Source organism: Phoca vitulina, unplaced genomic scaffold, assembly GCF_004348235.1.
Source record: "Phoca vitulina isolate PV1807 unplaced genomic scaffold, GSC_HSeal_1.0 scaffold8, whole genome shotgun sequence".
In the NCBI taxonomy this organism is placed as follows: Eukaryota; Metazoa; Chordata; class Mammalia; order Carnivora; family Phocidae; genus Phoca; species Phoca vitulina.
Window position 1 is genome coordinate 48,787,680 of NW_022589711.1, and position 24,244 is coordinate 48,811,923.

The 24,244-nt window shown below is 35.1% G+C and overlaps 1 protein-coding gene across 26 annotated transcripts in view; it reads right to left on the bottom strand.

Annotated features, from left to right (window-relative positions):
- Positions 1-24,244, bottom strand: part of DLG1 (discs large MAGUK scaffold protein 1) — a 254,142-nt gene that overhangs the window by 46,865 nt on the left and 183,033 nt on the right. For all 26 annotated transcript variants that reach the window (XM_032406834.1, XM_032406833.1, XM_032406835.1 and 23 more), the window contains one exon: positions 11,573-11,675. In XM_032406834.1, coding sequence (XP_032262725.1) covers positions 11,573-11,675 — 103 coding nt within the window. The remainder of the gene's footprint in view (positions 1-11,572; positions 11,676-24,244) is intronic.

Here is a 24,244-nt window from a genome sequence, read left to right on the forward strand (position 1 = left end):
AATTTATATTTTATAACTATATTTATAAATGTATTAAATTATTTTAAACATGTTTAATATTTCATAAAAATATTCAAATATTTAATAAAATATTTTAAATAAATTTATATACTTTCAAAGACAAATATATAAATATAAAATTAGGAAGGTTTATTCTTCTGTTCTAATGGTAATCTTTTGTTTGGTTTTTGCCCCCTTCACCATGAGCAATCTCCACAGAGCCAAACTGAAGTATTATCCTTTTATATCCAGTTTAAACTTTAAAGCAATTAGAAAGCTTATACTATTTTCATAGGATCTTCAAATTTTCCCCATTTTCTGATAATTGTACTTCATCCAAATTGTCAGAGCATACAGTCTTTTCATATTATATATTCTCCTACTTACAACTAAATTAATTGTTAGCACCAGTCCTTAGGTCAGTATCTCTCCCAACATTTTGGGTGTCTGAAGTTTGTTCTTTCTTCTCAGAGTGACCTGAATATCAATCTGTTTATACATTTGACTGCAGCCTTTATATATGAAAGTCTATTTGATTCAGTTTCTTTCTTTGATTGAGTATGCTGACTACAGTGTTTCCCATGAGCCACTGCTGAAGTTCTAATGACTACCTCATTTTCTTTCCTTTAAAGGGCATTTTTTTTTGGCCTGGAATTCCACTGAATTTTTTTTTCTTTACTTTTTTATTTTGAGATTTTTGTTATTTGTGAAGTTAAAAACAAGTGATAGAAAGTAAAAACTTGCATACAATTTTTGGTTTGTTCTCAATTTGTTTTTAGTTTCAATGTCGTCCTGAACAGATGGAACAGGACAGACCAGTCCTGGGAGTGAGGGGATCCCAGGGGAATGGAGCCAGGCAGAGGAGGAGAGCAGAGAGGCTGCGGGGCTTTTGGGGGGGGGGGGGGGGGGGGGGGGTTGGAGGGCAGGGTGTGTGTGTGTTTTTCTTTTAATCCCAATAATTTTATGAGAATTTTTCTCAGTGCTGGTTATCACCTTAGGTAAACAGAATGTCTTTTTGATATGTAGTTTGATTTTTTTAAAATTTCAGGACAGTTTTCTTGTTTATACACTGTTAGTATTTGTTCTATATGCATTGTTTTGGTTTTTTTTCCCTATGAAACTCCCACATGTATGCTGAATATTCTTTGCCTACTTTGTCATTCTCAAATCCTTTTTTATTCTCTGCTTTTCCTATATTTTCTAAAGCCTGAAGCAATCAGAAACTGTTTTTCCTGAGCCATTTGAGAGTAACTTGCTACCTTGATGTCTCATCACCCTTGAATACTTTGGTATATATTTCCTATAAATAACGATATTTTCTTATATAACAACAAAGCCATCAAAATCAAAAAGTAACATTAATACATTACTATCTAGTGCTCACACCCCACTGAAGTTTCCCCAATAATGCCCTGTATAGCAAAAGGATCTAGTTTGAATCATGAGTTGTCATATCTGAGCATACATGCATTTAGTTGTCAGATCTTTTTAGTTTCCTTCAGTCACAACAGTTCCTCAGTCTTCCCTTGACTTTGTAATCTTGATACTGTTGAAGATTACAGGTCAGTTATTTTATAGATTGTCTCTCACTTTAGGTTTGTCTGATGTTTCCACATGATTAGATTCTGGTTATGCAAATTTGGCAGGAATATCAAGGAAGAGATGTTATGTTCTCTCCATTGCACCCTGGCAGGCAGTTTTACAATTTTGATTTGTCTCATTACTAATGTTATTAACTTTCAGCACTTGATGGAGGTTGTATCTGCCAGGTTTTTCTACTGTGAAATTACTTTTTCCCTTTGCAAATAATAAGTTATTGAAATCATATATACTTCTCCATTCTCATCAAACTTCCAACTAATTCAATTATTTTTATTAGTAAAGACTCATGATTTCCGAATTTACTCAGTGCAGTATAACCTCAAATTGTTGCTCAATATAGCTCAAATTGTTCTCAATTTAGCCAGTGGGAACCCTTTCAAACTGGATATCCTGTCCTTTTGACACATCTCCATCATTCCTTGAGCATTTCCTTGCTTTCTGGCACAGAATATACAGAATAATCTAGTACTTTCCCTGCCCCACCCCTGGAACTGGCCATTAATCCAAACAGCCTTGGTAATTTTGGTGGGGAAGAGTATTTAGAAGCCAAGATCTGAGAGTTAGGTGTGCTCACTGCTATTGGGTCCAGGCTCTCTCAGTGGACAGAGCTAGAGAATTATGTGCATGCATGTATGTGTGTATATACACACACACACACATTATATATGTAAAACAGACACTTATAACTATATTTGTTTATATAAATTGAAAACCTTATGTTTATACCAATTTCTCCAATTCTAATCTAATATTATAGGTTTATATTTTAGTTTCTCCCTTTCCATATTTAGCACTTCTCTAAAAATGAAAATTATAGATAACATTACCTTTAGCATATATGTATTCATCGGATCAATCTCTCTATAGGTAAGGAGTCTTCTGTCTCTACTACCATCCACTTCCTTGACTGAACTCTAGTCTGCTCAGACTCTCCTCTTTGTTAATTTTTGAAATAAAAGTTTTATTTCTAATAATTTTCTAAGTTTCATCAACTCATTTATGTTGTCCTTTCATATACCCCATAATTATTCTTTAACTTGTTTTGAAATATTAAGATTATACTTTTATTTCATGGGCATGTTTTCCTGGCATATTTTCACTGTGGAGATGTTATTCTGATCCTTATTTTCATTTTTCAAACAGGTTTCCACTGGATTCAATATTGATTCTTTTCTGTTGTTCATTTTTATGTGGAATTAGTTTTCCTGAACTTTTATTTTTATTTATTTTTAAAGATTTTATTTGAGAAAGAGCAAGTGAGCGAGCACACTGCACAAGCGGGCGAGGGTAGGGTGGGGTGGGGGAGAGGGAAAGCAGACTCCCTGCTGAGGAGGGAGCCCAACATGGGGCTTAATCCCAGGACCCTGAGGTCCTGGGCAGATGCTTAACTGACTAAGCCACCCAGGTGCCCCAGTTTTCCTGAACTTTTAGATAAGACTATTTTGGGTTAGGATAGCTTTTCTATCTTCACAGCTCTGGAGCTCCCTCTTTTGTTGTTTCTGACAAATGTTCCAAGATGTGATCTCATACACTGTTAAGATTTCCTGGTGGGGTACTTTCCTTCTACTCGTCCATACCTTCTATTTCCTTTGGCCCTATTATCCCTATCCTGCTCAATTTGGATTTTATTCTCAGAAGTTTTCTCTTAGTGTAGGACTTTGAACTGAAATGGAGCTATCACTGGTTAATTGTGTCAGAGGGCCCATCTCCCTCATACCTTATTGTAGATCCCCTGCACTTAAAATGTAGATTGTGCAAAAACCCTTACAGTTGTAGATACTGTTCTCAAATTGGCCACTGCATTTTCTAGTGAGTACTGACTGGCTTTTGGGCTTCTTGTGCTGCTTCCCCTTGTACAGATGCTGGTTATTATAGGGTCTCATAGCTGTTGATGACTTGTTTATACTTGCTTGTATTTTGGGGTTCATGAGATACTTTTCCTCTAGTTTTATTAAAGATCTGTTAATAAATTTTGGTTTTGCTATCCAATTTTATTTTTTTTCTGGGAATGGGGAGGCGGTAGTTCTGGGCAATTCAACTTTAAATCTACTATCTTATTTTTAATTTTCTATTTGTCCCACTGCTCTATCAATCCATTATTTTAGTGGTTGTCCCAGAAGATTATTAGGAAGTGATGAGTTTTCAGTATTTATTACTTTTGTTTTTAATATTTTAATCTTTTAAATATCTTATTTGTACATTTACTTATTCATTCACATATTTTAAAGATTTTATTTTTTAAGTAATCTCTACAATGTGGGGCTTGAACTTACAACCCTGAGATCAAGAGTCATGGGCTCTCCTGACTGAGCCTGCCAGGTGCCATTATTTTAATAATGACTGTATTTAACTACTTCGCCAAATTCCTGAAAATTCGATAATTTGGCTCTTCCAAGCCATTATATCACAGCTCTTATACAAAAGCGATGTCTGTGCTTCCTTACTGCCTTAACAGCTCTGTGATGCCTTTAATAAAAATGTTCATTATATTTCATGGAGCATTATTAGTTTTTTTCAGTGATTTTGCCAGTTGAAGTAATGAAAGCCCTAGTGACTTAAAACATTCTACATTTCAGAAATTTAAAAACCTTCTGTAAAAAGAACATGTATTTTTTTCACATTACTTTTTATAGTAAAGAAGAATACTCTTTCCTAAGAAGTAACTAAGTTACTAAAAGTAGCAGTTAAAGTCTCTTCAACATTTAAGATACTGGAGAGCTAAGTCAATTCCTGTTAATTTCTTAAATTTGTGCCTCACTTACTCTATTCAGATTTTCCTATTTATGGTCTTTACTTAATATTAACAATTCCTCCTAACCATCTGTCTGTTCAGAACATACTTCAACACTTTCCTCAAATTTACTTTTCCTTTAAACCTCCCATTTCATTTAAGTAGCTAAGATTCCTCACTTTCCTTTCTGTTCAATCAATTAATATTTTTAGCTCTATCAATTTCCACTGTATACACATCCTGTATACATTTTCTTAGATTTTATTTTCGGGGGAGAGTTTAATTTCTTTTTTCAGTGAAGTTATTTATATCCCTTTCCTAGAAATCATACCACAACTCATTCCAGGAAAGCTATACTGGAAGAAAACGGAAATGTTATACAGAAAGTTTTCTCCATTCAGCACTTCAGAAAGTTTCAAACTTGTCATGAAATATATTTAGGGAGTCTCTGAACCGCTGGCTGTAAGTTAAATAATATGTGTATGCTTATAAGAGGAGAGATAATGTTTAACAGCTTATTTTCTGCATTTTGTTCCCCTTTTCAACTTCTAATCTTTGTTTTGATTCTGCTAGAAGTGAAAAGATGGAAGAAATTAGGGGAAGAGAGTGGGGATAAATGGTATCTCCCCCAATCTCTTTAAACTTGCAATCCCAACTGTGAAGAATAAAACTCATTTATACTCTATAATGAAATATATTAATTAAATGTAGAACTTAACAACTGAGAGCAATAACTCTCAGAGAATAGATACAACTGGTTTAGGAAAGAAAACGGGAAATGTTCTGAGTAAGAAGGCAGGCTGGTTAGGTAGTAGGAAAGGGTAGAAAGATACAGGAAGGAAAGTAAGAAACTAAAACAAAATTTAATTAGGAACCAGCTACAGAAAATCACTATAAGAGATGACAAATGCTTGTTTAACAAAGAAGTGCCACTCGTCCAATACAACCTCTCCATTTAGCCTGTACTTCTCCTCTCTTTGGTTGTTACCAGAAGAAATAATGGAAATAAAATGAGGAGACTGGGGTTAAAACTCTACCTCTGCAGCTGAGATTTAAATTGAAGCTTTGGAATTGAGACAAGTGGCTCTGATCAAATCTCTCACTTTTCTAGATTTCAGTTGTCACTTAAAAATTAGGAATAATAATATCAGCTTCAAGGAATTTTTTTTCCTTGTGGAAAAAAAGATCACAAATTTATAAGACAACCGTGGGAAAGAGTAAGTTTCATGTTAAGTTTAATTCTTTTTTTCTTTTTCCTTTATATCATTGTAATATAATCAATATTTTTTGAACCAAAAATTTAGATTTAAGGTCTGAAAGCTGATATAGTGTACTTGAGGAACAATGAGATAAAATATTTAGGGCTTTTCAGGGTGTGGGGACCCACTTGGAACCCAGAGTTGTCATAAAGATTATTTTAAACTGAAGACACTGGAGATTCAACAAATGCAGAAAAAAAGCCTTCCCAGAGCTTCCCTTATCTGACCAAAGGAAATAAGGCTATCATAAATCCCCTCTCCTGGGGAGTATTATGGCTTTGAGAAGGAAATATATATATTTATATATAGACAACATTATTACAAACTTTCTCCTAAAAATCCGTTTGTTTTTCCTAAAGAAACCTATTTGTTTTTCCCATAGAAGGTTTTCCTCTCAACTCTTTTTTCCATACTAAGTTAGGTATATAAGCAATTAATGAGCCCTACTTCTTTTGCTGGCTCCTCATATGCATATAAAATAAACCCTTTTCTCATGTGAATCTGTCTTTTGTCAGTTTAAGTTGCAGGCCCCAGCAACTGAAACTAAAAGGTTAGAGAGAAAGTTTTTCCTCCTCTACAAAGAGGCTAGAAGAAATCTTAACTACGTAATAGCCGTATAACTGGCAAATTACTTAAACTTTTTGTGTCTTTGTTTACTCACCTGTAATGTAAAATGGAGATAACAGTGCCTACCTTATAGTTTTTATGGGAGTTAAAAGAGTTAATAAATGTAACATGGTTAGTACCATATCCAGCACACAATTTTTCTATTATATTCTATTACCCAACCCATAGGAACTCTTGAACTACATAGATCAGAAACTATTCGTCAGAATTTTGTAACTTCTGAATACAGAGTCAAACACTAGCATAGTAATTCCAGTGCCTGTGTTTGATTAGAGCTATAGATCCTGAAAGATAAAAACTTACTCCTACCAAAAGCTTACCTCTTTGCCTGTTTGTATGAATACATGTATGTCAGTTATCAATGAAGCAGAGAATCCCCAAAGGATTTATCATTAGTAAAGTGAAGATACTAACTGCAGAGAGATGCAGAGTGTCAGGTGACTCCTTTTATACTTCTTTTTTTTTTTTTTTAAAGATTTTATTTATTTATTTGAGAGAGAGAGAGCACATGAGAGGGGGGAGGGTCAGAGGGAGAAGCAGACTCCCTGCTGAGCAGGGAGCCCGATGTGGGACTCGATCCTGGGACTCCAGGATCATGACCTGAGCCAAAGGCAGTTGCTTAACCAACTGAGCCACCCAGGCGCCCTGCTTTTATACTTCTTAAAATGGCCAGTTCACTGAGAAAGAAAATCTGAGCCTTCAACTTATATCCTTGGCCCTCATAGCAGTTACACACTGATGGTGTGGAATATATATATATATTTTTTAAAAATGTTGTACAACAAAAATACATTTGTTAAAAATATATTATATTAAAATGAAACATAAAGCTATATATCATCACTGCCTTATAAACAAACAACGTAAGTAGCAATACAGCAAGGAGGACAGGTGTCTTCAAAGTACCCAAAACATGCTTTTAAATTTTAACTCTATTTTTGGTCTCTGTTTTTTTTAACCTATGATGTCATTTCTTCTCTCTGCCCATTTAAATCCTATCCATTCTTTAGGTTTCCAGTTAAGCCCCAATCTTATTCTATGGTAGCTTTTCTTTTCTTTTTTTTAAAGATTTTATTTATTTATTTGACAGAGAGAGACAGCGAGAGAGGGAACAGAAGCAGGGGGAGTGGGAGAGGGAGAAGCAGGCTTCCGCGGAGCAGGGAGCCCTATGTGGGACTCAATCCCGGGACTCTGGAATCACGACCCGAGCCAAAGGCAGACGCTTAACCGACTGAGCCACCCAGGTGCCCCTCTATAGTATCTTTTCTCATGCCAGGCAACATGAAGTACTTTCTTTTGAATTCCTAAGGCAAAGGCTGTCTTCTGTGCTCTATTGGTACTTACCATGTTTTTCTTAGGCAATGGTACCATAAAGAATACAGTAAACATCAACATTGCCAGACTAAGCACTCATTAAAATATTCCCAGTGAAAAGTATCTAGATTTTGAAGGTAATAGATCGGGGACTGAATCCTAGCTATTACAAGCTTTGTTATCTGAGTCTATCTCATCATCTGTATGTATTTCATAAGGCTCTAGAGAAGTTTAAATAAGTAACAAACAGGCACCTAAATAAACATCTCATTATAAACTGTGCTAAATGTTATAAAGAAAAAATACCACAGTGCTATCAGAAATGGAATCATGAGAAAGAGCCAGCCATACAAAGAACAGGGAAAAAGAACACTCTAAGTACAGAATGATCAGAGAATTAGGATAGTATATGATGCAATAAAGGGTCTGAAAGAAGACCTGTACGGTTAGGGCCTAAGGAGCAAAGGAAGGAGAAGAAGCATGCAGTGATCACATGTGTTGTGCTGTGCTCAATCACACAGAGCCTTCCTTGCAGGTCCTATTAAAGGGTTTAGATTTTATTCAGCATTTAATGAAAAATGTTTTAAATGGGAAATGACACAATGCAATCTTTGTATTTAAAAAGATCACTTTGCTTGATGAACATAGAATGAATTGGAGAAAATCATTTCTCAAAAGAAGTAATGAGACTTGTTAGAGGCTATCAGAATAGTTTAGGTAAGAAAGGACGGTGGCTTTGGTTAGGGAAGTATCTGGATACACAGAGATTGAGAAAGGGGCTCTGGGTCTTCTGGCTTAAGAATCAATGGAGGTACCATGTACTGAAATGGAAAAATAATTGTTTCAGGAATGCTCAGTTGCAAACACTATGGAGAAATACAGCTGGTGACATCAAATAAGATACATAATAAGTCTGGTGCTCAGGAGATGTTGGGGGAAAAAAATACATCTATAAGAGTAATCAACATAAGGGTCTAAACTGGAAACAGAAACACTTACTAAACAGTAGCTACTTTAATAATCAAAGTAGAATGCAAATTCTCCTTGATAAAAAAACGGCTCCATCAAGAGAAGAGTTTAAATTTTGAATACAACTAAAGAAAAAGTATCAATTAGAAAGGTTCTTATAAAAGTATAGAAATCTCAAAAAAAGAACAAAAGAGAAGAAAAACAGTATAAGCACAGAAAAAGACAATCTGAAAGGAAGATTCTTGGGCCCATTCAATAACTATCCTAGGAAAATGGGAGCCTACCCTTCCCAACCATCAGTGCAAGTGTATCTAGTGCATACAGATGTAAATTAGAATTATTTAAAAGCTGCTAAATATAAAAAATGGTAAAGTTAACTATCCTTGTTTTGGTCTATGCTTACCAAGCATTAGAGCAGTTCTTCCTCCTATCAATAAATTTTTAACTCCTTATTAAATATAACTCAGTATTTTTACCTGGGTCTCAGAAGATTCTTTCTTGGCAAACATTAACTAGAATATGTCTGAATTCTGATGATTCTGACTCAATTTCCTAGCATGTTGTGTCCTTTTAATAGAAATACTCCTTTTTAATTCAGTAAAGTTTGCTTCAATGTATAATTTCAAACATTCTCTTCTTAAAAAATTTTTTTAGAAAGTCTAATTATGTATTGCATATACATTCTTGCCTGTCTTCCATTGCTAATATTTTCTCTCTAATCTTTTAAAATTCTCCTTATTTGTTTCATTTTATTTCTCCTCTTGTATCCTCTATGTCCTCTATTGATTTCTGCAGTATCTCTTTGTCTTTGTGTTCAATTTAAAAAATTGCTTTCTTTTTCTTTCCTGGGTTCTGCTATCTCAAAATCAATGTCTTGGTTGTGAAGCCATTTTTTCCATACAGTTCTTAAACTTCTATTTAGTGGTCTTCTTTCAAAGAAATGAATGTATTAGCTGTTGAAAATATTGAGATCAAATTTTCATCTGATCTATGCCAATGTTTTTGTGTGTGTGTGGCTTTTATTTGTTGCCAAGCTTTGCTATTTGTTTCCACTTCTTAATATCTTTGTATGAATGCCAGGACAGTTACTTTTTAACTAGTTATTACTGAATGAGTTGGATTTTGCTGGACCAGCTATTTGGCTGAACCAGAAAGTTAAGGGGTGCAGGAGGGATAAAAGCACAGTATCTTCATGGCCTTTGAAACCAAAGGACTGTCACATTATCTGATGCTATCCAGACAGATTCTTTTACCCAAATACTACTACTCCACTTCTCTAAACCAAACCACATCAAGGAGGGCTTCTGTTTTAGCATGTTCACTCCAATTGTCATGAGTCTTGTCGAAACCAAAAGGATGATGTTTTTATACCTCAGAAAGAAGCTCCTCACCTTTAGAAAGAGTAATTTTCTGTCATATTCTAAGTTCTGACACCACTGAGAATTCTCAACATTCCATATTTTTACTCTTCCCTCTGTGTGGCTGGCTTCTGCCAGATCTCAAGCTGCATAAGCAAGTCTTTGCCTATGTTTTGTTGTCCAGGTCTTATATCTGTCATCTTAGTTTTGCTTAATGTGAGGTGGAGTTCTGTTGGTAGAAGTGTGTGTATGTTTTATTTTCCTTGTTGCTTTTGTATGTTTTCTGGGGGAGGTCAGATATTGACTTACCTTTAATCATACCTAAATAGTCTATATTCCTTATGCATCTATATAAATGAGAACCCTTCTATAATACTAAGAAGACAGTATCTTAGTAAATACTGAGAACTTGGCTTCCATACAGCACACCTATAGGGCAAGAATGTGTTGGCTAGAAGATAAAAGCATGCGTGGCCCCATTGGAGGTTTTGTTTCTCACTGAATTAACAAACTGGCATTCTGATTTCATATATTAGTCTCTATTTGTTTGGTTAATGTGAATTTATTTGGAGTTTATCATTATGTAAGTGGATTTACCTCTGTTCAGTTAATGGACCTAAAATGCTGAGGTTTACAACTGTACGTATTATGAAATAGCAAGGAAAGCCCTACATGCTACTTTGATTAGCTAAAAAAATTTTTTAGGTTTTGTTACAAAAATAAATTCCAATCTAAGAAACAAATATAAATTTAACAGTTGCTCAATTAGAAACTGTTTCACTGACTCCTTTAGTCACATCATTCTTTCCTTCTTCACCTTGTTGTTTATGAACACTAGCCGGTATGCTATGTATTCTTCTGGGTGTTTACGCTTTTTTTTTTTTTTTTTTTTTAAGATTTTTTATTTATTTATTTGACAGAGAGAGACACAGCGAGAGAGGGAACACAAGCAGGGGGAGTGGGAGAGGGAGAAGCAAGCTTCCTGCAGAGCGGGGAGCCCGATGCGGGGCTCGATCCCAGGACCCTGGGATCATGACCTGAGCCGAAGGCAGACGCTTAACGACTGAGCCACCCAGGCGCCCCGTGTTTACGCTTTTTATATGCCGCTGAAGTTTTACTGGAGAAGTGGGTATGTTGATGTACACCACTAGAGTTTTACCTATGTTTAAATATGGCATGACCTTAAGTTTTCCATTACCACATTCTTCCCCCCTAGGAACTTAGGTCATGTCCATGATACTTCACTATCTAGAAACACATTACATACCAAACTTGTATTTTTTTCTCTTTAAACAGCAATAAAGGGTATTATAAACGTATCTTAAATCTTGATATTAACAAACATAATCTAATTCAAAAGTCAGAAAAAATTGGGATGACCAAATTTTCTCTGGCAATGCTATCATTGCATATAGTTTTTATGATCCTTTGGGATCACTGAGTTAGTAAAGGTATGTGTTTGGTTAGAGGACAGATTTTAAAAAATAAACACTTAAAAATTAATCCAAATAACAGTGAAATACTCAAATTCCTACATCCTACTGAACACACTTTGACCTGGATTGTGAAGTAGGTTCAGACTAAACAAACACTAGATTAATAAAAGAGATCAAAACATAAAAATGTTAAGCTTGGAAAGTTAAACATTATTAAGAGGAAGAATTTTAAAACCTCAATTAAACAACAAACACAGACAGCAAGAATTTTATTACCTTCAGGCCGATATTGCGCAACAATCGTGACCGCTTGGCCAGCATTTTTCAAAGCAGCTGCTGCTTGCTCATGGCTGGCAGTTCTGAGGTCAACACTGTTTACCTGTAAATAAAATTGAATCTTAAATTTGAAAGAAATTGTTCATACTGATTAGAAACCACAATAGCCTGTTCTTTGAGTAGGCACAGAAAAAAAATTACACGCAATAACTTTATCACTAAAATATCTTCTTGTTCCAATTTACTAAAGTATATCATGGAGTAAAAATATTACTATCAATGAAAGCAATTTTATTCACTAAGAATACTTTGCTTAACATCAAGTGAGCAAAACCAAAACATCTTTTTAAAAAGATTTTATTTATTTATTTGACAGAGAGAGAGACAGCGAGAGAGGAAACACAAGCAGGGGGAGTGGGAGAGGGAGATGCAGGCTTCCCGCTGATCAGGGAGCCCAATGCGGGGCTCGATCCCAGGACCCTGGGATCATGATCTGAGCCTAAGGCAGTCGCCCAACAACTGAGCCACCCAGGTGCCCCAAAATCAAAACATTTTCTTCCAGGTTTTCCAGGAAGTTGCCTACCAATCTCTTGGGAAACATACCTTAATTTGATAACTTGAAATATCAACAAATGTCATCATATTGTGCAGCTTATTTCACTAGTAACTCAAACAACAGGAGGGACATTCATTTCGTATGCAGCATCCTTTCAATTTCTGCCATACTTTCACTCCTATTACTCATTTCAGTTCCAACTGTCTTCCCCAAACTAAGATTCCATTCTTTTGGAGTAAAGTATTAATAGCTCAAATTTCAAAGACTGACATTTAAATAGAGTAAATGTTATCAAATGAACAAGGAGACGTGTTTTGAAGACAGGGCCCTTCCTTGGGTAAATAATTACTGAGGTGATCAATTCCACTCGAAAGTAAGCAACTTAATTCTTATTTCTGAAAGGCTGCCAATACCTAGTATATACTGCAAGCACACTATCTTAAGACACTGTGCCTTTTCCACTATTAGCAAAACTTAAATGGACATTCATGGGAGCATTATATTTGAATGGTAATAGCTTTAAATACTTAAGTTGTTTTTTCCCCCTAAAAATCATCAGTGAATAGGCTACAGTAATGCTTTCTTGAAACCTTGATCAAATATTTTTGGAAAGGAAGAACTGTCAAGCCATTTTTATATGAAAGTGTGTTTTGTCGACATCAAATCTCAAACCTGTTAAAGATCATATACCAATTTTGGAAAAAATGACTATGAGCCCAGAAATTCTTGGGATTATAAAATTTATATAAAAGAACATTTTAACCATGTAAAGACCTGACATTTGGTATTATCTATAAAGGATGTTATTATGCAGCTAAGTTAAAACAAATACACTTTTTAAAAAAAAGTTTTTATTTAAATTCCAGTTAGTTAACATACAGTGTAATGTGAGTTTCAGGCATACAATTTAATGATTCAACACTTCCATACAATACCCAGTGCACATCACAACAAGTGCACTCCTTAATCCCCATTGCCTATTTAACCCATCCCCCCACCCACCTCCCCTCTGGTAACCATCCATTTTCTTCCTCTATAGTTAAGAGTGTTTTATGGTTTGCCTCTCTCTTTTTCCCCTCTGCTCATGTTTTCTTTCTTAAATTCCACATATTAGTGAAATCATATGGTATGTTTTTCTCTGACTTACTTTGCTTAGCATAATATTCTCTAGTTCCATCTATGTCATTGCAAATGGCAAGAGTTCATTCTTTTTTATGGCTGAGTAATATTCCAGTGTGTGTGTGTGTGTGTGTGTGTGTGTATACATAAATGTATATAAAATACCTCACATCTTTTTTTTTTTTTTTTTTTATAATACACCACATCTTTATCCATTCATCAGTCCATGGACATTTGGGTTGTTTTTGTATTTGGCTATTGTAGATAATGCTGCTATAAATACTGGGGTACATGTATCCCTTTGAATTAGTATTTTTGTATTCTTTGGGTAAATACCTAGTAGTTCTTGAATGAAAATCAAGATCAAAAAAACTTTAATCTAAAGAAATGTAATACAATGTAATGTGCTTTTATTGGAGATAATTTCTAGCTGAAGGCTATAAAAAAAACTCAACACAATGTATAAATAGTTTTACCTTGAGCATAAAGTAGAATTTCTAATTCCCTGAAAAACAAATTAGTGAAGAAATATAAAAGAAGATAAATTTTCATAGATAATTGCAGGAAATATTATAATTCTTTTTTTCTTTAACATCTTCCTTCCTTCAGGGCGCCTGGGTGGCTCAGTCGTTAAACGTCTGTCTTCGGCTCAGGTCATGATCCCAGGGTCCTGGGATCGATCGAGTCCCGCATCGGGCTCCCTTCTCCGCGGGAGGCCTGCTTCTCCCTCTCCCACTCCCCCTGCTTGTGTTCCCTCTCTCGCTGTGTCTCTGTCAAATAAATAAAGAAAATCTTTAAAAAAAAAAAAAATCTCCTTCCTTCCTTTCTCTGAGAGCGCGCGAGCAAGGAGGGGGGGAGAGAGAGGGGCAGGCAGACTCTGTGCTGAGTTCAGAGCCCAACATAGGGCTCGATCCCACGACCCTGAGATCATGACCTGAGCCAAAATCAAGAATCTGATGTTTAACCGACTTGAGCCAACCAAGCATCCTGAAAAGATTATAATTTTTAATGAATTATTCCTGAGCAGCAAATCTTTTTGCTACAGAAAAGATCTGGACATCTTGTATAGATTCAAAAAAGAATAATTTAGTAAGACTACAAATTATAAAAACTTTCTAAAATATCACCAAACATTTTAATAGAAGATACATTATCAAGGATATTTTAAAAGAAATCCTTGCACTGAGAGACATATTTGTGTAAACAGCCTTAAGGTTACTTTTTTTTACACTATCACTTAAAAAATTTACATAAAACCCACATTTTTGAAGTGTACAATTCAGTGGTTCTTAGTATCTTCAAAAGGATGTGTAATTAGCACTATGATCTAATTCCAAACATTTTCATCACTTCAAAAAGAAACCCACTACCCATTAGCAGCCATTCCCCTTCTCCCTTAGCTCCTGGCAACTACTAATCTACTTTCTGTCTCCATGGATTTATCTATTCTGTACATTTTAAATAAATGGGATACTATGATATGTGGCCATTAGTGTCTAGCTTCTTGCACTTAGCATACTTTCATGGTTCATCTTTGTTGTAGCATGTATCAGTGTCCCATTACTTACTACGGTTGAATAATATTCTATCATATAGATACTCCACATTTTATCTGCATTTTAACTTTATTCCTAGGTGTTTTACTCTTATAAGTGAAACTGTTTTCTTTCTTTTTTTTTTTTTTTTTTAGACTTATTTATTTTTAGGGGGGAGAGGGAAGGAGGGGGGAAGGCAGAGGGGGAGAGAGAGAGAGAGAGAGTGAGAGTGCAAGGCAGGGAGAGGCAGAGGGAGAGAATGAGAATCCTCAAGCAGACTCCCTGCTGAGCAAGGAGCCTGAAGTGGCACTTGATTCCAGGACCCTGGAAATCAAGAGTTGGATGCTCAACCGACTGAGCCACCCAGGTACCCCTTCTTAATTTCACTTTCAGGTAGTTCAATGTTGGTATATACAAATACAGCTGTTTCTTGTACAGTGGTTTTCTGTCCTGCAAACTTGCTGAACTTGTCTATTAACTCTAATAGCTTTTTTGTTGTTATTGCTGGATTTTCTAAGATTGTCTGTATGTAAGATATCATGACATCTGCAAATAGAGATAGTTTTCCTTCACTGTTTTAAATCTGGAAGCCTTTTATTTCTTTTTCTTGCCTAACTGCCCTGTTTAAAAACTCCAGTATGATGTTGAATACAGGTGACAAGAGTAGACACCCTTGTCTTGTTTATGATCTTAGAGGGAAAGACATAATGGTGTTGGTTTCAAGAAGTGCTTTTTCTGTGTCTATTGAGATGATTGTGTCATTTATGTCCTTTACTCTATTAATACAGTGCTTACTTTGATTAGTTTTCTAATGCTGAACCAACCATTCATTTCTTGGATAAATTTCACTTGGTTATGGTATATAGTCCTTTTTTTAATTCTGGTATATAATGTTTTTTATCATTCTGTCTCCAGTTTGCAATTTTGTTGAGGATTTTTACATCTCTAAGGATGTAAGGAATATTGGTTTGTTGTTTTCTCCTATTATGTCTTTGTCTGGTTTGATAAAAGAACAATACTGTCCTCCTAGAATGAGTTGGGAAGTGTTCTTCATGCCTATTCCTTTTTGGGGGAAGTCTGTGAATGACTGGTGTTAATTCTTTAGATGTTTGGTAGACCGTACCAGTGAAACCATCTGGTCCTGGGCTCTTACCTTTGTGAAATGTTTTATCAATTCAGTCTCTTTAATTGTTATAGGTCTATACGGATTTTCAATTTCTTTTTGAGTCAGTTTCAATAGTTCATGTCTTTCTAGAAATTCATCAACAATGATATAATATATACAATATATACTATATCATATATAATCTATAGAACATACACATTATAAAATGTACTTTGTCTTTAGTAACAATTTTTATCTTAGTTTTCTTTGTATGACATCAGTATAGTCACTCCAGGTGTTTCCTGATTACTGCCTGCATAGTATATCCTTTCCAACCTTTTAGTTTTAATCTTTGTTGAAAAGTAAACCACTGTCTTTGAATCTAAAATGTGTCTGTCATAGACAGCATATAGTTGGATCCTGTTTTTTTTAAAGATTTATTTGAGAGAGAGGGAAAGCACGTGCATGCACATGCAAGGTGGGTAGGGGTAGAGGCAGAGGGAGACTCAAACAGACTCCCCAGTGAGCATGGAGCCCGACACAGGGCTCGATCTCACGATCCTGAGATTGTGACCTGGGCCAAAACCAAGAGTCAGACGATCAACTGACTCAGCCACCCAGGTGCACCCCGGATCCTGTTTTTGTTTTTTTTTTTAAATCTACCCTGTTAATATCTGTCTTTTAATTAGAGTGTTTAATTCATTTACATTTAATGTAGTTATTGAAAAAGATTTGTGTCATCTATTTTGCTATTTGTTTTCTTCATGTCTGATATCTTTTCTGTTCCTTCATTCCTCCATTTCTACCTTCTTTTGTTAAACAGATAATTTCTAGTGTACCATTTTAACTCCCTTGTTTATTATATATATTTTCAGCTATTTATCTTAGTGGTTCCCTCTGGATTATAATTAACATAGTGTTCTACACTTTGGATTATACCATCTTAATTTCATTGGTATATAAAACTCTGTGCCCTCTACCTGCCTTGTGATACTACTGTCACATAAATTACATCTTTTTAAAATGTGTGCCCATCAGCACAGATTTAAATTATTGCTTTATTCAGTTGTCTTTTGAATCAGGAGAAAAAAGGAGTTACAAACAAAAAATACACTTCTACTGTATTACATTTATCTATGTAGTTACCTTTAACAACACTCTTTATTTCTTCATATGGATTTAGGTTACTGTCTACTGTCCTTTTATTTTAGTCTGAAGGATTCCCTTTAGTATTTCTTGCAGGACAGATCTACTAGAGATGAACTTCCTCAGCTTTTGTTTACTTGGGAATGTCTTGATTTGTCATTTCTGAAGGATAGTTTTGCTCCTGGATATAGAATCCTTGGTTAATAACTTTTTTTCTTTCAGAACTTTGAGTATGTCATCCTACTGTCTTCAGGCTTCCATGGTTTTTGATAAGAAATCACTGTTAATATTATTGAAGATTCCCTGTATGTAATGAATCATTTCTCTCTACTATCAAGATTCAATATTTGTCTTTTGACAGTTGGATTATGATATGTGCATAGTATGGATCTCTTCAAATTTATTCTACTTGGAGTGCATCACTAAGCTTCTCAGATGCGTACAATATTTTTCCATCACATTTTTAAAGTTTTCAGTCATTATTTACTCAATCTTTCTGGCACTTCCTAGCTCTCCTGTCATTCTGTGACTTCATTACGTATATGCTATACACTTGATGATATCCCCACAAGGTTTTGAGGCTCTTAATTTTTTTCTTTTCCTGTTCTTCATCTGGATAATCTCAAGAGATGTATCTTCAAGTTTGCTGATTTTTTCTTCTGCTAGCTCATAGCTGTTGTTGAGTTTGTCTAGAGCACTTCTGCTTTTTAGTTATTGTATCTTTCAACTCCAGAGTTTCTATTTGGTTCTTCTTTATAATAGAAATCTCTTTATTGGTATTCTCTACCTGCTGAGATATTGTTCCTTTATTTTTCCTTTCATTATTTAGTTCTTTGAACATATTTAAAATATCTGATTTAATGTCTTGGTTTAGTAAATCCAATGTTCTGCTTCCTAAGGGACAGTTTCTATTGACTGCTTTCCCCGCCCCGTGTATAGGCCACATTTTCTTGTTTATCTGCATGTCTCATGATTTTTTTGTGGAAAACTAGACACTTAAAATAATATAATGTAGCAACTCTAGAAATCAGATATGTCCTCCTGCCCAGGGCTTGTTATTGTTGTGGCTTACGATAGTCGGTTTTGGTGACTTTTCTGGTTTTGGTGAAATTTCTATGAAATTTGTATTTTTTGATGTGTTTGCCAATGAAGTCTCTGCCTGGTTAGCTTGGTGGTCAGTTAACGACTGGAAAGAGATTTTGTTTAATGCCTGGACTCTTTGCTCAAGGGCTCTGTTTACATGTTGGGTAATGCCTTCAAAACACAGCTAGGCAACTGATAACTCTGCCTTGTCACTTTCTGTCCACCCAGAGCCTCATGATCAGTCAGAGGTGAGAGGTTAGGACCTTTTCAGGTCTTTCCTAAATATGCAGTGTCCAGAACATATATGTGTCTTCCTAGAGTCCAAGGAATATGTCAGAGTTTTTCAAAGGCCTTAATGGAGACTCATTCCCCAGTTTATCCTTTTAAGCTTTTGATTAACATACTGTTTGCTTCAACTATTATCCAACGTCTCAGGCAGTCATATGTGCCTCTAATTGTTTTGACAAATACCCCAGGGAAAAACGCTTTTGCATTAGTGGAGCTCTGATTCAGGTCAAAACAGAGAGCTTTGCAAATGGGTTCTTAAAGAACCACCAGACAGGTCAAATTATGACAATTCTCTGGGAAAGACGCTCTGAAAGTTCTACTTGCATCTTGCTCTCTAGTGGCTGTGAGGTTACTGATTTTCACTATAAATGGACTATTTCTCAAGACTAATGTGATGCTGGAGAGCAGAGGATGGGACTTAAGCAAGTTAATACTCCAAAAGCTCCCTCTTATGAAGATTTAGCTTTTTTTTTTGGAATAAACTTCCTGAATTGCTGCAAGCCTTTGGTTAAATTCCAGAGTTCTGAACAACTTCATTTTGACAATTTTGGCTACTTTTCTCACTTTCTTTATAGAGGAGAGAAGTCTTTTGGGTCACTTGTGATTCTAAGATTCTATGAGTCTAAATTTTTAGCAAACATAAATTGTATTCTACACCATACTTCTCATAACTGGAATAACTGTAATACCTAATTTATACCATACTGAAAACTACAGTGTTTTATATATGTAATGAATCTTGATTTCAAAAGCTTCTTTCTTCAACAAAATTAAATTTATCAGAAAGAATATTTTATAAAACCTATGATTTATTTCCATGCTTTCCCAAATAACTTATTTATACTTTTCTCAGTGATGTGGGTTATCATTAAGAACACCAATAAAAGGGATGGTCTTTAGAATAGTAGTTTACAAAGTTTGGTCCCCAGAGCAGCAACATCAGTATCTCATGAAAACTTGTTAGAAATATAGAATTTTAGATCCTACCCAAGTCATACTGAATTGAAAACTTCAGGGATGGGGTCTAAGAATCTGTTTTTTAACAAGGCCTTGAAGTGATCCTGATTCAAGATGAAGACTGAAAACAGCTAAATTTTGTCTAATGAGGTACTTAAATTAGTTTCTTCCTGACTAACAGGCTTTTCTTTTAGTTTTGAGTATCTTTTTTCATGTTTTCCTCCTGAGGTTTTTCCTACTGCTCTCAGGCTACTTCCCTGGAGAAGTTTAGTAAGCATTAAAATGTTAAGGCTATTGATGCATATAGCCTAACATAAGGCTGTATGTAACTTACACTCACATTAGGGTGAGCAAGTGGCCTGGACTGTCTTGGATTTTCAGTTTTAAAATCAAGACTAAAGGCATTTCCAGACATGGGGCTTTCAGTGCTAAAGCTGGGAAAGTTCTGGGTGAACGAGTTTGCGCTGGTCAGTCTAACATACTGTAGCAATATGTCAGTGACCCATATAAAATTGTCCCACATGGACAATTTAAAAAAACATCTATTTTTGCTTTGAATATTTTGCACCTAACTCTAAGCCAACTGAAAATTTATTTTGACACAAAGTGTGAAGTAAGGCTCTAAGCTAATTTTATTCCCCCAAACAACTAGCTAATTAGTCTAACATTTATTTTTAACAAATTCATTCCTTTCCACCAATTTGTCCTTATCACACTATAACTTATTTAAAAAATTTAAATTACAGTATGAAATTACAAGCAATAAAATGTAAAAATTTGAACAGTTCAGTTGAAAGAATTTTCAACAACTGTATACATGCATGAAACCACAAATGCAAACAAGATATATACATTTTCCATCATCCAACTCAGAAATTTCCATCATACCTCTTTATAATCAGTATAATTACCAGCAACCACTGACTTCTCTCACTAGAAATTATTGTCTACTCATGATTATCATGTAACTGGAATCTTACTGTATGTGTTTTTGTGGTGTTTTTACTCAATGTGATGTTCTTTAGTGTTATCTATGCTGTTGTGTTTCAGTAGTTTGTTATTTATTGGTAAGTAGCGTTATATTATATAAATGTACTCCAACTTATTTAGCTACTTGACTATTGATGGACACTTGAGTCATTTCCAGATCTAAATTATTATTAATAAGGCTGTTATGAACATTTCTCTGTTAAGTGTTTCTGTAGACGATTTCTTGGGTAAAATCTGGGTGATAAGGTTAGTTGTATGTTTAATTTCTCAAAAACTTCCCCCAAAATTCTTGTAGTGACTGTACAATATGCCCAACAGTAATGAATGAGAGCTACCAGTGTACCACATCCTCACCAATGTTTGTCATCAATTTTTTTTTTTTTAGCCATTCAACTGGGTGAGATATGGGATATATGCTGGCCCTCCACAGTTAAAAATCCACATATAACTTTTGACTTTTCAAAATCTTAACTAATAATAGCCTACTGTTGACTAGAAGTCTTACCAATTGTATATGTATTATATATTTTATTCTTACAATAAACTACAGAAAATGTTATTAAGAAAATCATGGGGGCGGGGGCGGCACCTGGCTTAGTTCTAAGTGTCTGACTCTTGATTTCAGCTCAGGTTGAGCCCCGCTATCCCATCAGGCTCCCTGCTCAGTGGAAAGTCTGATTGTCTCCTTCTCCCTCTGCTCCCCCCCTCACTCATGTGCTTTCTCTCTCTCTCTCAAATAATAAATCTTAAAAAGAAAATCATAAGGAAAATACATTTAGTATACTAGACTGTATTTATCCAAAAAATCTGCATATAAGTGGACGCATGCAGTTCAACCCCATTGTTCAAGGATCACCTGTATCTCCTTTTATTTAGGCATAATTTACCTTCAATAAATTCATCTTTTTAGCTTACAGTTAAGAGTTTGACAACTGCATATGTTGTGTAGACACTGTCACGAGATACAGAAAACCCTTAAGACTGATTTTTTTTTTTAAGATTTTATTATTTATTTGACAGAGAGAGACACAGCGAGAGAGGGAACACAAGCAGGGGGAGTGGGAGAGGGAGAAGCAGGCTTCCTGCGGAGCAGGGAGACAGACCAACGCAGGGCTCGATCCCAGGACCCTGGGATCAAGACCTGAGCCGAAGGCAGACGCTTAACCATCTGAGCCACCCAGGCGCCCCTAGAAATTTAGTTCTATCATCCATTTCAAATTAATTTTTGTAGATGATGAGTGATAAGGACACAAATTTCTTTTTTCTTTTGTCTACTTATTCTATCAATTATGGAAGAAGGTGTTTAAATCCCCAACTTGACTGTAGATTTTTCCATTTCTTTCCTTAGTTCTGGCAATTTTTGCTTCATGTATTTTGAATGAATTATTAGGCACATGCACACTGAACACTGTTATGTCTTCATGATTAAATAATGTTTTTCATCATTATAAAAAAATCTATCAATAATACTATTTGTCTTGAAGTGTATTTTGCCTCACAGGAGTATGTCACACCATCTTTCATATTTTGTTTATATAGTTTACTTTCTTCTACTCTCTTACTTAGAACATATGAGTCTTTATATATTTAAAGTGAATTTCTGGTGAAGAGTATATATTTGGGTCTTGGTTTTTTTTTGAACCAAGCTAATAATTTCTGCATCTTAAGAGTGTTAACTGCAATGTAGATACTAACAGAGTTGGATTTCAATCTCACATCTTCATATTGCTTTCTACTTCCTCTTTTTTTCCCTCCTTTTCTGCCTCTGTTTGTAAGAAGCACGTATTTTTTCGTATTTCACTTTATTCCCTGTATTGAATTTTTAAAACTACAGCTCTTGGGAGTATTTCTAGGGCTTCCTCCAGAAATAATGACATGTAAATATAAGATCTCACAGTCCACTTTCAAATAATTTTATATCACTTCACAAACTATGAGAAACACTAGTATAATTCCATTTTCCCTGTCAATTTGTGCTCTAGTGCCCTTATATTTTACTTCTGTATGTCAATAACCCCTAGTATATAATGCAATTATTTTTGTTTTAAATAGCTAATAGTCTTACCAAATATGTACAATTATTTTTTAAAAAATTAAAAAATGTATATTTTATATTTATCCAGGTACCCCTTCTGTTGTTCTTAATTTGCTTCTGCAGATCTAGGGTTTCATCTGATATAATTTCTCCTTAACCAGAACAATTTCTTCTAGTATTTCTTGTAGGTTTGCAAGGGACAAATTCTCTAAGCTGCTTGTCTGTTTGAAAATGTCTTTATTTCAACTTCATTTCTCTTAAATAATTTCACTGGATATAGGATTCTAGATTTACAGTTTTTTCCTTAAGCACTTTAAAGATATCCTTCAGTTGGCTTTGCCTTCTAATATTTCCATCGAGAAGTCAGTTGTCATTTGTATTGTTCCTATGTAGGTAATGTGTTGTTTCTAAGACTGCTTTTAACAAGTGCTCTTTAGTGTAGCTTTCTAGTATATCTAGGTCTTGTTTGCTGAGCTTCATAGACCTGTGGGTTGGTATTTTTCATCAGTTTTAGAAAATAGTCATTATGTTTTCAGAGATTCTGTCTCCTCTTTATTAGATTGATGCTGTTCCATAGATCTTGGATGCTCTGGTCTGCTTTTTCTTCCCAAATTCTACACACTGCCCCTTAAGTTTCACGTTGGAAACTTTGTCTGTCTTATGCTCAAGTTCACGGATTCCTTCCTTTGTTGAGTCCAGTGTGCTATTAAGTCTTTTAAATAAAATTTTCATTTTTGACAGTTTTTTTTTTAATTTCTAGCCATTCCATGGATCCTTTTTTGTAGTATTGATGTCTTTGTCTAAATTCTCCAATCTTTTCATCCATATTTTCTACCTTTACTCCTGTATTCTTTAGTATTTTTCATCATCACCTCATCCTCATCATGATTTTATCATACTTATTTTCAAGTCCGTGTTTGATAAATTCAACATCTGAGCCTTCTCGATTTAATTCTATTGACTGCTTTCTGTCTTGACAACTAGTTTTCTTTTCTTCCTTTTTTTGCATGTTTTGTAATTTTTAATTGTAAAATAGACAATTTCAGATAAAATAACAATAGAGGCTGAAACAAGTACTATTTAATCCCAGAATAGGGAACAACCCTTGTGTTGGGCCACAACAGTGGGGGGAACTACAACTATATTTTATTGCAGTTTTAATTAAGTTTAGCTTCAGATGTTCTGAGAGCAGGATTAAGACGTTTTCCCCTGAGGGACGTAAGGTGGGAGTATTAGCATTAGATCCTGGAGACTACCAGGATCACTTAGTGTTTTATAGCAGAACTACTGACTTTTAAAACTGTCTGCTTTATAAACCTGCTGCCAGCTTTAAGTTCTCTTTGTTCTCAAGATCTGTCCCAGGCTTGCTGTGTCTTGGAGATATCACTCTGTCCACATAGTCTCAGAGGGCTTTTTCTGAACTCTCTTATCTCCCCCCAACCCTTATATCTTAACAGCTCAAGTACAGAGTTCCCAGGGCTGGTTTTCACAGATCTGCCCAAGGTCCCCTATTTTTATTGAGCAGGTACCTTGTATGATTCAGGAATGATTTTTTTCTCAGTTCTCTTCTGTTGGTTCCCAACCTTTGGTTTATTGCATCTGAGCACTCAGTGAAGACCAATGGGAAAGAGTTGACAGGTGTTAAGACTTGCTCTGTGGCTTCCTAGAATTTTTATTAGTTTTTCTAGTCCAGTGATGCCATTACATGTTAGGTACAGTTTTGGCTGGTTTCCCCCATCCCCATCTATTCTTTCTCTTTCTCCCATCACTCTATCAAGTACTACTGAAAACAAACTCACAATGTAAAATTTAGAATAAAACAATTTATCACAGGTCACATGTATTAGTTACCTATAAG